Source organism: Tachysurus vachellii, chromosome 7, assembly GCF_030014155.1.
Source record: "Tachysurus vachellii isolate PV-2020 chromosome 7, HZAU_Pvac_v1, whole genome shotgun sequence".
Classification (NCBI taxonomy): Eukaryota; Metazoa; Chordata; class Actinopteri; order Siluriformes; family Bagridae; genus Tachysurus; species Tachysurus vachellii.
Window position 1 is genome coordinate 12,301,345 of NC_083466.1, and position 14,386 is coordinate 12,315,730.

General features: G+C 35.4%; 1 protein-coding gene across 1 annotated transcript in view; it reads right to left on the bottom strand.

Annotated features, from left to right (window-relative positions):
* Window positions 1–14,386, bottom strand: part of LOC132847952 (collagen alpha-1(XXV) chain) — a 134,400-nt gene that overhangs the window by 11,392 nt on the left and 108,622 nt on the right. The window contains exons 12-21 of the mRNA XM_060873456.1: window positions 13,964–14,008; window positions 13,390–13,416; window positions 12,365–12,409; window positions 5,917–5,949; window positions 5,727–5,762; window positions 4,612–4,656; window positions 2,507–2,569; window positions 1,534–1,602; window positions 730–774; window positions 565–609 (exon numbers count right to left, since the gene is read on the bottom strand). Coding sequence (XP_060729439.1) covers window positions 565–609; window positions 730–774; window positions 1,534–1,602; window positions 2,507–2,569; window positions 4,612–4,656; window positions 5,727–5,762; window positions 5,917–5,949; window positions 12,365–12,409; window positions 13,390–13,416; window positions 13,964–14,008 — 453 coding nt within the window. The remainder of the gene's footprint in view (window positions 1–564; window positions 610–729; window positions 775–1,533; window positions 1,603–2,506; window positions 2,570–4,611; window positions 4,657–5,726; window positions 5,763–5,916; window positions 5,950–12,364; window positions 12,410–13,389; window positions 13,417–13,963; window positions 14,009–14,386) is intronic.

A 14,386-nucleotide genomic window follows, 5' to 3' on the forward strand; every position in this document is an offset into this window, starting at 1 on the left:
AACAGTTTGAGGAGAAATAACAAATGGATGTGATGATCAAGTCTCCATAAAGGTTTGTCCATTGTTGTTTGTATTAAATTCAAAGCATTCTAAAATTTATTCTGCTTAAATTATTTGGGCAGATCTGCCATTAAAAATTAATAGAGCCTTATAAGTACACAATTTTTATGTCAGAGTCAGAAACAATGTTAAGTTAACCTTCCTAGTGTATTACACAGACGACTAACATGGCTGGTAAGGACTACAACAACCAGTCACATTTATCATCTTTCTGATTACACACACCTATTCACAGACTACTCACTGACAGTGACAACTATCTTTAACAATCAACATTTTATCAAAATCAGACAAGACCACCTAAAAACGGACATAACCAAAAGAGCAACAAAAACCCCAACTTATTTTAACCTTTGCATATTGTTGTGAACAAATTTCAGCTTGCCAATGTGCAAAAGTTTAGTTAACTCAAACTCAAGTTTGCTTAATTGTTTTGCTTTCGGGTAGCAAGCAACATTATATTGATCACAGGCAAATAATGACAGATTATGGCCAGATACTCACTGTGGGGCCTTTAAGTCCAACATCTCCTTTGTCTCCAGTGTCCCCCTTTTAATAAAACAAGCAGAAAAATAGTGTTAACAGAAGTGACCTTACTATTTAATCATTGTGAAATTATACAATTGGCTTATTGATATAAATTGAAAAGGCTTTAACCATCTGTCTGACCTTAGATCCTTTGAGGCCTGGTGTTCCTGGCTCCCCTTCCGCCCCCTAGAATAAGTAGAAGAAGATGAAGAAAAATACACACACACACACACACACACACACACACACACACACACACACACACACACACACACACACACACATATACACACACACACTGGTACCTGGTTATTGTAAATGTTCATTACACCACTCTACTTACATGACTAGTCTTTTGTCTTTGAATTTTATGAGAATTAAGGCTTGATTATTTGAACTGGAATACCTATTACTCAATCAGGGTGGGGTGGGGATGGGGCGGAGGTCTAATTTTCTTTTGGGATGTCTTGTAAGTAAGAGAAATTCCTATTATATTTTGTCAGGCAAGTCTTTAGACTGATGCAGAAACCACCTGTTGCACCAGCCCACCATGCACAGATAATTAATTCCATATTGCTCTTTGAACAGATTACCGGTATATGACAAGGGGAAAAAAAAACAGGACCCAATCTTAATCCCATTCAAAGTCTGTAATTTTCCTTGTAAGGTCTGGTCAAGTCATTTATATCCTGCCTACACCAAAATGTGAATAGGAGTCTTTAAATATTCCAGCTGGAACTTTAAAGACTTTAACTCTTTATCTCTGTTTTTCCCCTCTGGGCTAATAGAAACGTGTTTAATAAATGACCAGTAGGGGGAAACAAAAATACAGTTTTGGGACTGGGAAACAACTGGAACTGTGCATGAGCCTATAGGACTTCTTAGTAATCAGTGATAATCATAGTGCTCTGTCTTTTGAATGGTTCTGTTATGGCTAACACTGACCTTTGGTCCTGTTGGGCCTGTCTCACCACGTTCACCCTTTCCAGGAGGTCCCGGATCTCCTCGTTCTCCCTGTTGAAACAGACATTTAAAAAAAATTTTTTTTGGAGTTATATTATTTTTACTCATAAATCTCTTTTAAATATTGATACGCATCTGAATGATAAAGACAGACTTAGCAAAATTGTGCACAGTCTAGAAGATATGTAACGATTCTTCGGGTGGTTATGGATTCTACTTTTCCCACTGAAAACCTTTTCTAAAAACGAGAAACGCTTTGTTGAGTTCTACATTGAATCTTAGCAGGTTTTCCTTAAGTGGATAAAAATTAAAAATTAAATTTAACTAAGGAAAAATAGTGAAGATTCCTTAGGTATGTACAAAACTATTTTTAAAGTGTTAGATGCTAAATATTAATTAAGTTGTAATTTCTAATCCTTCCTGAAAGCTAGTTTTGAAATATTTTGTCAAAGCACACTGCACTACATGCCTCTTTATTAATCAGCTGTGGTACGATGCCACTGGCCGGCAGTCTGCCATCCTCACTTCAGCAATGTCACATATTGTTTGCATCTACTTTGCAGTTTTTGATTTGAAGGCCTAACCTTTCTCACATTTCTTATTCCCTCTCTCACACACACATCCTATGTTAAACCCGAAAACATGTGGAACATGGAAAAAAAAATTAGCAGCTAATGAATAGGCACTCAATCCAGCCAATGCATATACTGCTTTAGCCAGAACACTGTATTAATTATAAAACATATACTGATATTCCCCTGCTATAGAATTGGATGTTTCTAAACAATAGACCTAATTTCTTTTTATTTAATTTTGTTCTTGCAGGATGAGTGTCCAGTCCAGCACTTTGCAGTTTTTTTTTTTTTGTTTTTTTCTACAATTTTGTGCAATATTTAGCAAAGAAACACTCATTTGCATGGTTTGTTCTAGTGCATTCAAATGCTTATTTACCCACCTTGGTTCCAGGTAGTCCTGGCAAACCTGGCTCACCCTGTGGGCCGAGAAATCCAGGTTCACCCTGTAGGGGAAGGAATGTTGTAAAATGAAAGAATCTGATATTTAAAAAGTTTTAGTATCTAAAATGCATAGTTAAAAACATCACACCTATATTAATGCAGTTTCCAAAGAGAGTGCATTTAAATACACAAGGACACACAATGAAAGACTGTAGATTGGGGTTATAGTTTAATTACTGTGGACTAAAACATATGGTGATCTATGAGAAACAGCTGGTATGAGTTTATTCCATGCAATTACGCACCAAATACACACTCATTAGCTGCTAATAGCTCCCCCTTGTGGAGAATATTGATAGTATTGGAAAATATTGATAAACAGGAGTGTATTATTGAGCCTGGACTTGATCTTTAAAATATCAATAAGAAACTTGCATACAAATACAAATACATACAAATAACTTTAGAGGGAAATGTTTTGTCATGGAAGAATAACCCCAGGATCTTATGGGTTTTTAATGTTCATCCTACATCAACAAAATATCACACGTACAATTTGCTTTTTTCTTGCTGTTTTGATTTACAGACTGCAGAATATCCATGAGAAACTATTACCATAAACTAAAGAAGCTGGGATGTATATGTAAGGGAACACACACTGTGTGTAATTATAGTCAGTGAGCCTATGACAAAGAAGAACTGTGCTAAATGCACTTGCTTCAGGCCTGTAGTGACCCATGTCTGTTACTTGGAGTAAGGAGCAGGATTTGGAGGAAGCCAATCATAACGGTGCACTTCCTGACACAGTGATTGCCATTGCTGCAATAAATTGTATGTAATAAATTTGCTTCAGTGCACAAATTTCCAAATTGCATCAGTGGACCTGCTTTTTTGGATCTATTTGCTTGTAACTTCACACAACTTGAGCTGAATGATGCTTCCTAAAACCAAATCTGGATGCGCTAGTTATTACTAATAAGAGAGAAATAAGAAATAAATTTGGTGGGAATAAAAACAACTCATTTTTCCATAATGTGGTACAAGACCACAGAACCTTGTCTTTAAATTCTGTGTTTTTTCTCACATTTAGGTTTTCAAAATGAGTGGAAAATGAAGTATTGATATTTCTCTAGTATATGATTTGCATTATTAGAAAAAATGGATGCCAACATGTAGTTCAAAAACTAAAAGAAATAATCACTCTTAAACATGAGACATCGGTAAAAGGAGCATGAGAATAGCACTGTAAAAAGTGCAGTCTGAAGGAGCTGTGAACATTCATAGTTCTTGTTTCATTTCAAATTAAAGAACAAAAGAATTTAATAATAGTAAGTCTTGTGTTCACCCTGTACTACACACAGTTTTGTTGTCAGCTATGAGATTTTTGCACATGTTGGGTTTACTGTGTGAAATCTTTGTCTGAATTAACATAAAGAAACAACATTAGCATCCAAAAGCCAGCAGCCTTTAAGTAAACAGGTTATAAAAATGGCAAGTATTTTTACAAGACCAGCAGGATGCAAGCATACAAAAAAGTGGTGCAGCCAAACAAACAAAATAGCCACAAGCATAATCTCATGCCTGCATTCACACATTATAGTGTTCAAGCAAAGTGCTATATTAAAGCATATTAAATGTAGGTCTTAAAACTCACAACCTAGTGGTGAGACAAATGGACATTACAGTATCTGGTGGATTACTGGTAATTTGGAAGTGGGAAAATACATGAATATGTCTGTGCTGTTGCTTGAATACATCACTGCATCAATGACTGGTTGCAAAACAGATGTTAACCCACATCCAAGTAATGTCTTTATGCTAGTTCCACATATAAATCTAAGGAATTTAGTTAAACATGTCAAAATAAGTGTGATTAAGCCATAGACACCCAGCCAAGTACTGCACAATAGAGTGCACTGAGTCATGGACTGGTGTTATAGACTGCTGTGTAGGTGGATTATGGGAAATGGGTGTACAGTTAAATCACCAGGATTAACTCCTACAGAACTAGATCAGATTTTGACAATGTATTTCTGTATAACTATATAAGAGTTAATTGCACCAAATTGAGAAGCTTTATGCATGAAGACACAGCAACATTTACCTTTATTCCGGGAAGTCCAGGCAGCCCTGGAAGTCCTGGTTCTCCCTACACAGGAAAAGTGCAAGAAATTACAGCCAAACCAAGCTAAGCCTCCACTCCTGGACCTGAGCCTGGAAAACCAGCTCAACCACTAAAGGTTTCACTCACTGTCCACTACACCACTAAATCAGACCTCTGTGTTTTGACCAATGTGACAATCATCAGTTCACTGTTGTGGAAGCTAACAGAATTGGGCGTTTAAGGATGTTTCAGTTGGGTGACTTCCATGGAAATCTTGTGCACATTTTCAGGAATTGCAATTCCCTTGGTCATTGTGTCAACCAGCATGTTCATACTGAATTATGTTTAGCATGCATGCAAAGTGGATAATAGACCACATTTCTGAATTCTGTGGTGACGCATTCTTATCTCTAAAGTCACTGTTATGGTTCTCAACAGACAAAAGTCTATAATTATTGCACTGGAGGCTATGTAAATCATGAGAAAGTGGTGAAGAAAAGCTGAGTCCTCAAAAGCATTAACATATTATTAAAAAAAACTTTCATTGTTAGTTAGCCATTCATGCTCTATTAAAATTAATATGCATAGGGGATGTAAGTAGGAACATTTTTCAAAACAGATCTCAGGCAACAGATTGAGACTTGAACATTTTCACTGCATCTCCATAAAGCATTAAAAATATGATGAACTATTGTTCACAGAAATAGCTAGGCTCAAAATCTCACTTAATTTCACTTGTATGAATTATTCAGAGTAGATGATCTGTTCTTTCATGAGAAATCAGAAGCAGTTATAAAGCACAGCATGAAACAGAATGAAATAAATAGACTAAATGGCTGGAGTGTAATACTCAGACATGGTGTTGCTGATGGGGAAAAGTGTTTGATATTATAGCCTGCAAAGACGTTCACTTTCTATCTGGATTCTTTTTCAATGCAACATAAATTGTGGTTATCAGGAACAAACTGTGCTCTGATTTGAAAACGTTATTTTGAAACAGGAGAGAATCCTAATAAAAATGTTTAATTTTATCTTAATGTTGTATGTCATAAAAACATGTTTACCAAAAACAGGCAGTTTTTTCTTTGAGCCACATTTAGTTAGTGTTGTTTTACCTTTAGCCCGCTTCGTCCAGGTTCACCTGGTTCTCCCTGTAATACAGAGTTTGATCATGAGGCAAATGATGATATTCATAAAATAGAGTTTTGAGTGTGCTTAATAAATAAATAAACAAACCTAACATCAGAAAGTAATGAATAAAAAAATGAACCAAAAAATAAATACATTTTTGGAGTAAATTTTTACCTTAATGCCAGCCGCAGAAGACCCTGAATCACCCTGAGGATTAAATTGCAAATATCAAGAAAATGTCTGGAGAAATACGCCTTAAAACTCATTACAAACTGTCTGGCCTGATAGTAACGACTGAGCACAGGGATAATATTTCTTTAATAAATCTATTTTAGCTAAGGGCACGCGATAGCAAGCATTTATTGTGTAAACACCTTTGGATTTGGGGCTATTCAAAAGCTGCTAGATGGTCAGATAGTATATAAGTTAGCACATTTCTGCTAAACCGCTCACTTAGTTCAAAGCATCTGTGTCCAGTTAAGTTTATGCTTTTCCAGACTAAGCAAATGACAAACACACACAACAGCATGGATTGTTATTGCTGAGTTGAATCAGAGTGCGAAAGCTGGCACAGATGAAACACAGGTGTGATGGAAAATCTGTTCTGCTATACAATAACCATTCTGTCCAAGTGAAATATTGCCTGAGAACACAAAGCTGTAGCAAACATTATTCAAGATATACAACACTTACTCTAAGACCATCATGCTCCAAGAAAGAATACTGACTATTTGGGTATTAGGAAGAAAACTAGATGGCAGAGTAAATGGCAGAGTGAAGGCCTATCCCATAATATGCAGGTGATACATGAGACAAGGAGGAGAGTCTTTAAAATGGTCCATCACTGAGTTTGACATATTCATATAATTTGCCTTTACTGAGCGGTTTATGGACAAACAGCTTTGCTCAAGTGCCAAACCCTGGCAGCTTGGCAATGTTGGGAATTAAATTCCCAACATTCTGGTCTGTAATCCACAACTTTAACCACATTCTCTGAGTGTCCATCTGGGTTTCAACCAAGTTGTTAGATTTCCTCCCACTTCCTAAGAACATGCTGGTAAGTGGATTAGTGACCCAACTTGTGAATGAATGATATAGTATAATCTGTGAATCCAACATGACTCTGACTAGGATGAAGTGGTCACCGTAGATGAATGAGAAAATGAAAGCTGTTATTTCCAGTTGAAGTGAGTTATATCCTAATTCCTGTGCTCTTGATTGGCTTTTCTAGCCAAGTGGTTAAGATGGTGGCCTACTAATTATAAAGAGAGTTCTCTTATAAAGAGAGCAATGCAGGTTGCTCTGGTTAAGTGTGTCTAACATGCATAGTGATCAGTGTAATGCTTCTAAAACTCTGTCAAATGTTTTGACAAATGGACGCAAGCAATTCCCAGAAATGAGATTATCATCTGTTATTACAATTTGTGGACTATATTGTTTCTCCTGATGAAGCTATAATCCTCCCACTGTTATACATAACAACAACGATGATAATAATACTGTAATAATAATAATAATAATAATAATAATAATAATAATAATAATAATAATAATAATCTCTAAAGCATTATAAAGCTCTAAAAATATTACTTTTTTGAACAAAATAATAACTTCTTTCAAGGCATTCCTTATGAATGTGACAGATTCTCTCTAGTATAGGATGAAAGCTGGGATGATAGTTTAGAAAGTTTCAGGCCAAACATTTTAGTATCAATAAGTCAAAAGACATCTTTTTATTTGAAATGCATTAGTGCAGTGAGGATATTTTTTAATGTTTTGTTTGCTTTTATTATGGTTTCTTTATTATCGTCATGGGTTTCAATTCATCAAAAAGTCTCTACAAGTGATTTATTTTATTTTAATAAAAATAAGTAAAGAAAAAAGATTTTAACTTGCTAGATTTATGTATGTTGACTCATAAGTACATATACTGCAGTTCGAGAGAGAAAAAGAGAAGTGAACTCATAGTTTATTCAAGGATTCTTTGGAAGGTTAAGTGTTCTTAGTTTCCCGGACTTTAAAGACAGATTTAATCTAATTTATTTAGTTTTTCTATGAGTCCAGTAAAGAGAAAATGCTAAGTAATAGTTTAAATGCTATAAAAGGAGGCAGTATCATTTGCCACAATAAAAAATAAAAGTAGCAAAAGACTGACAAGAGACTAACACAATGTGTAATGTTTTATCTGATATTTATCCTACAAAGAATCCCTATTATAATCCAAGTAGCCTTTACTAGATTCTGTCCACGCTACAACTACACAAATCATCTATGTGCTTTCGGAAGAATTTCACCACTTAAAGATATGCAGTATATTACTGCCTGATAAATACTTTACATGGAGAAAAATAGATATTTCTACTATATTCTCTTTCTTTCTATCTTTCTGAAAACAGTACTGAGATATGTTTTTAGTTGCTTGCATTTAAACCAAATTATGGCATTTAAAATTTTTCTGGCTACCACCAAAAATGAAATACTGCATTTTCTGACTGCAATGCAGGTGCAACATTTTGACACTTGGTATCTGATTACAATAAATCAGCTCAATCAATCCCTGCCTGAGAAAATCACGCTTCACCAGGAAGATTTTTAAAATCTTTGGGCAGACTACAGAGGTTTTTTTTTTGTTGTTGTTTGCCAGAATACAGCCGTCGGGTTTGCCAAGGCCACAAAACACATGATAGAAGGCTCCTGCCTACAAACCACACAGTACTCTGTCAAACATCCTGGAGGGAATCAGGAGGCAGTTGTATTGGGGTGTATGTTTTTTTTCTTTTTAAATGAAACAACAGAAATAAAATGTGTGGCTAATAACGATCACTGGGAGATAGTTTAATGTTCCTTTGAGATGTGATGTGCAAAAGGGGAACAGAGGGCAGCAGATGATTAGTGCTGGTGGGAAAGTCAGTGAGTGAGAGCGGGAAGGCTGGGCCCTTTGCCTGCTGCTAAATGAGAGTTTCCACATGCGCTCTGCATTGAGAAGTTGCTGAGGAATGCAGGGCCTGGATTTTATTAGAGTCATTAATGATAGTGCACAAGCCATACTTAATTTTTGCATTTTCTGCTAGCTATAAACTGGATTACTAGTTACAGCTGGATATCACTAAACAGCTCAGCCCATGTATGCTACCACATTCATGGCTTGTTGTTTAAATTTTATAGAAATGCTTGTGAATGAATACTTCAAGCTGAACTTGATAAAGTATTAAAGATTACAAATATTATTTTTTAAAAGCTATATTGTCGCTGGTTTCTATTGTTTCATGCAGATTTGTATTGTATGATTATTATTTGGCATGTGGCATAGTGCCATGTCCATATACATTAAAAAGCCAAAGTGCATTTCCATGTAAACCTGTAATTTCTTTTTTCCAGCACGTCAAAAGAAACAGCTTGATAAATAAATAATAGTGTGATGAGCAAGAAAAGCTTCCTGTGCCATGATTTGTTTTTCCAAGGAAGAGAAACTTAAATCGACAGCTATATACAGTAGTTTTGCAACTCATCCAAATTTTTACTAAAACCAGTGATAAAAAACAGGTTTAAAAGTAATTAGCAATTACATAGGTACTTTACATTTTACAAATTACATTGACATACACTTTATGGCCATTTGTGGATATCTGACAATCACACCCATATATAGGTCTAACACAAACTGTACCCACATTACAGAACTGTATAGAATGTCTTTGTGTGCTGTAGCATTACCGTTCCCTGTCACTGAAATATATTTCTTCCTGTAGAAAACGTAGCATAATCATTTGTGTAATGCATGAATGAAGTCGATTATCTGTAATCATGGCCTTTATAATATTTTCAGATAGTTTTAATCTCAGTATCACTTTTATTTGGACTCGATCTTGACTAATCCTGGTCTTGCCAACAGTGGTCATGTATACAGTCCTAAACAGAGGACAAAATAAATACGTTTAGGATGTCAATACCACAATCTATACATGGACATCTAAGCTAGGGCTTAAAAATCAATGAAAGATGAATCCCAATTCATTTTCATCCTAAAATTGGCAGGAGTGTCTCAGATTTCTCATCACATGTAATTGGAAGGGTGATTAGTTCTGTCACAAAAAAAAAGCTCAGCTGTAGAGGTGATGAGTGCTTCTTACAGTTAAAGTTATAGCCATAGTTTGGATGTGCCTCTTTGGTGCCCAGTTGTTTAAACTATGTCAGCTTGGCTATAATGATTGTTCTCAGCAGAACATGAGAATTTGTAGCTGCAGACATTCTCAATAGTTCAGAGGCAAGCAGGGCACTATGGTTACTGGCAGATGACTGGAATAAGATTTGACTTCAAGACTGTGAGGCGCTACATGGAAACTGTGTCACTGGCCTAACCCTTATATTCATTAAATGCTTTCCTGCAATCCAATTAGCGTTTACTCGTACAATGTTTTGACCAAAATGCCTTTTTTCCACCTCTGAGATCTCAGCAAATTTCATACCCAATTAAATATTTATGCACGTCAAATGTTTTATTACCAGTTTAAACTATGAAAATAAATCGTTTTTTTTTTTTTTGTGAATTATTATCATAATATAAAGAAAAAAAGAGTTTAACACATTTTCCCACAGCCATTTTGCTAGTTAAAGTCAATTTATGAGTGACACTTCATTGTTAATAACTGTCTCAAACAACACGCTTTACCTCATCTGTCACACACAAGCCATAGCTATAATAGACATCAAGTTTCCACTCAAGCAAGATGAATTAATTTTTTAGTTACTCTGCCTATGACACATATCATATCAAGCAGTTTGACATAATCTTACAACTCTTAATCCCTGCTTTCATTGTTTATTCTTACGCTTGCCTTGTTGTTACAGTGTTATCTTTGTTAGCCAGATTCCATGCTTTGTCTTTGAATTTATGAATCTTAATCTTCTGAATGGACATGTTAACAGAACTGCATTTACCACAAGAGCTTCACAACTCAATATTGACAAACGTCTATGGAAAACATCAGGCATAATTTCCAAACCATGGCACAGTGCATTTAACTGTATAAGCTAGACAAGGATGCAATGCATCAGTACCCTTAGTCAGTGGTGAATCACACTTAAAATGTCTGTTCTAATCAATTCAGCACATGATGGCAATCTTTTATCCAAGAACAAGGTCATTAGGTGACAAACATGGAAAACATGCATGCTCTGCGCTGTTCAAGAAGACCTCCTGCCTTCTCTTTTACCACATAGATGGTGATTTGTATTGTATTTAAATGATTTAGACACAACTTGTCTTTACTCATCAATTTTCAAAAACTGCTCAAAGCGTGTGCTATAATTCTCAGAGCTATAATGCTAGGGCTCTACAGTAAGACCAGTATGATGAATGTCAGGAGGATTTTTCCGCTTTTCTACATGAAAGAGTACAGTAGGAATTCTGCATGTCAGTCAGAAAAATGTGTAAGGCATTTAATTTTCCATGATAACTGCTTCCTTATTCATATGCAGCCCCCTTCATTTTAGCTTTTTACTGCAGCAAGGTAGATGAGATCAAAGCTTTTTTCAGGCAACAAAGTTTTATTGTAGCTCAATTTCTTTTTTTGGATCGCTTTCCATGCATGGAAATGGTCCTGCATCTGTTTCCTACAACGCCTTTTTTACTTGGCTGCTGTGCACACTACCACTTTGACTAAGAATGTCCATAATGGTTAAAAAAATAGTTGTACTCCAATGTGCAATAAATTGGTGGAGACATACTGGGTACGTTTCTGTTCCACAGTCTGTAAGAATCCCCACCCCCTTAATGTAGTGTGAAGAACGTACACACCCTCCGTGACTATATTATATGAGGTTTAAACCGTTTCTTTTTTTGATGGCAGCAGTACAAACTGTTGTACATTTTGGTATCATGTGCTTTTAGAATTAGACTACGTGTAAAATATGTTTTGAGACAGGTTTTGCCTGGCAAAGTGCATAGTGTCACACAAAGACTATACAAGAGTAATTGTGCTGATCTAATGCTTAGGGGTTCTACTTCAACTTGGGAAGATCCCAGCCTGGCCCTCAGAGAAGCATTATCTAAGGCATGTGTATATATAATATTGCTTAGATCAACAGTATGTTTTTACCCACTGTTGATTTGGAGTCAAAATTATGACTTTTTTACTGACTTGTATGGGTTATTTAATGTGCTCAATCATACACACTATAAGCCAAAGGTATAGATGCAGGCAAATAATTTTTAAAGTTTCCAGTATCATTTAACAGTTAAGGCATATTTCAAGCAGAACGGAACATTAGACATGTAGTGTAAACAATTTTTTTTCTCTGGAATATTTCAGTGAAGTTTTTCCTCCATATTAAATGCATTATATGGGAAAAGCTAGTACAGACTTTGCTAAAAAGTTCCAAACTCGTTCTTCATAATCGTCTGCTTAGGAGAATCAGAAAGATAGTATCTGGTGAATAGGCATGCAACAAAAGTTTAAATGCAGAAACAAATTAGCAAATGTCTTGTACTCTACTGCTGCAGACGCTTATCAAACCCTTTTGTTCAAACTTTATTCTGATCTACTGAGTCGCAGAAACCTATGGCAACTTATGAATTCAATATGAACGATAAATTTACAGACATGTCCTTGTGCAGGCTTACCTTCTCACCAACATCACCTTTTGGCCCCTCTTCTCCCATGTCACCCTATAAGAAAAGGCAAAAAAAAGGATATATGTTCATAGAATCATGAAATTATACTGAAAAAACATTTAATAAGGTCTGCCATTCAGTCTGCCTAGGTTTTAGAGCATTATCATTATTGTACAGCAGCAGGGACAGCATTTAGTTCCAGATGTTAGATGAAAAGCTCATTTTTGAGTCACGGTGCCAAACTACTGGCAGAATATTTTGATCCTTATTGTTCAGTCTAAATGACTGGCATTTATTTAATAGGCAGATGGCACAGCCATATGCTTGGTCAGATGGTTTAGGCATTTCGTAATGAAAGGTTCATTTTTTTTCTCTTTTATCATAACTTCAAATCGTATACTTACTTTGGATACTGACGGATTTATTAAACAGGTAATGATTATAGGTGAAGAGTTTGGTAGAGACAGAGAGCGAGAGAGACAGACAGACAGACAGACCCTGGGCATATTCATACTGAAAGAGCCATTCTGCTGCTTATAACTGATTTTACAGCACATTAGCTGATTTGTAGAATCCATTTCTACCTTTTGTCTTCTTCAGCAGTATCTGCTGAAAATGAAGTCATTAAACTGATGCCAAAGAGAGGTATAGATTTTTGCTTCTTCAGCATCAACAAGGTGTAAACAAAAACTGAATTCAGAAACAATATAATTGGCTTTTTGTGCCAATAAAGGGTAATGTTTAATTCTCAATGTGCTAAATGTGCTCAATTTTTTGAATGTTGTTTCTACTGTATTTGCTCATTATTCGTCCACACTTTTAACAAACCGCTGTATATTACAATCTTCATTTAATGGTATTTGTTAATCAAAGTATTGAACAAGCCCGAGGAAAAGATTAACATGTCATATGCTGTTCATTGAAAATTCATTGTTTATTTGGATCTGTCTTGGTCATATTCACATTTATTTTCCTGTAAAATTGTTTTGAGAATTTATCTTGCATAATAAATGTATATAATAACATGGCTTTACCTTTTCACCTTGGTCTCCTTTGTCACCCTAGTTGAAAAGAAAATCACACATATTAAGAGTTCAAAGGTCAGACAGTGCGAGAGCAAGAACAATTAAAGCACATTGCCTGTTTACATTATATCTATGATTAAGTTCAAATTCAATTTAGAAATAAAGCTCATGTTACAGCTGTTCCTTACACAGATGACGTCAGGAGTAACTGATGACCAATTCCCCAGGCATTATGGCTCACGTTAAAATAAACACTCATGCAAATACAGAGGGTAAGATATAATGCACAGAGGCAAGACAGAGAGGAATACTTGAAATGAGATGTAGTATGGACACAATCCATATTAAAATCAAGTAGAGTGGAACATTTTGGAATAATGGCTGATCATTTTCATTATTCCTGCATTTTCTTGCATTTATAATCATAATGGTTTGATAATCACAGATTTATTTTGTCAGATGATTTTTCAAATGAAGATCAACACATTTCTGGTGGTTTCATGTTTAAAATAGTAAATCTGAGATATGAAATGGATCCTGTGATTGGAGATAAATTACACACATTACAGTATGTGCCACAAACCTTGGCACCAGGGATTCCATCTAATCCGGTCATACCTAAATCCCCCTACAAACAACAAAACACAGAATGTGACCCACTGAATCCCTCCAAACAGAGAACCATGATCTGTTACACCTGAAGAGTATGAGGGGTTTATATAAAATGATTGAGTTTGCATTGGCATGACTGTATTATATGGCATATAGTTTTTATTTCATGTTTTCTTGGGCTGTAGAATTATATATATTATATCTATCTATATCCCCGTGACCCGAGGTAGTTCGGATAAGCGGTAGAAAATGAATGAATGAATGAATGAATATCTATCTATAGTGCTATTTTTTTTTACATACCACTAGTCTTTAACTTCCTTAACAGTCCTGGACTGTATGAGTTTTGTAGCTGTTCATTTTGCTTATAAATATATGCTCTTTATCTGAAAAC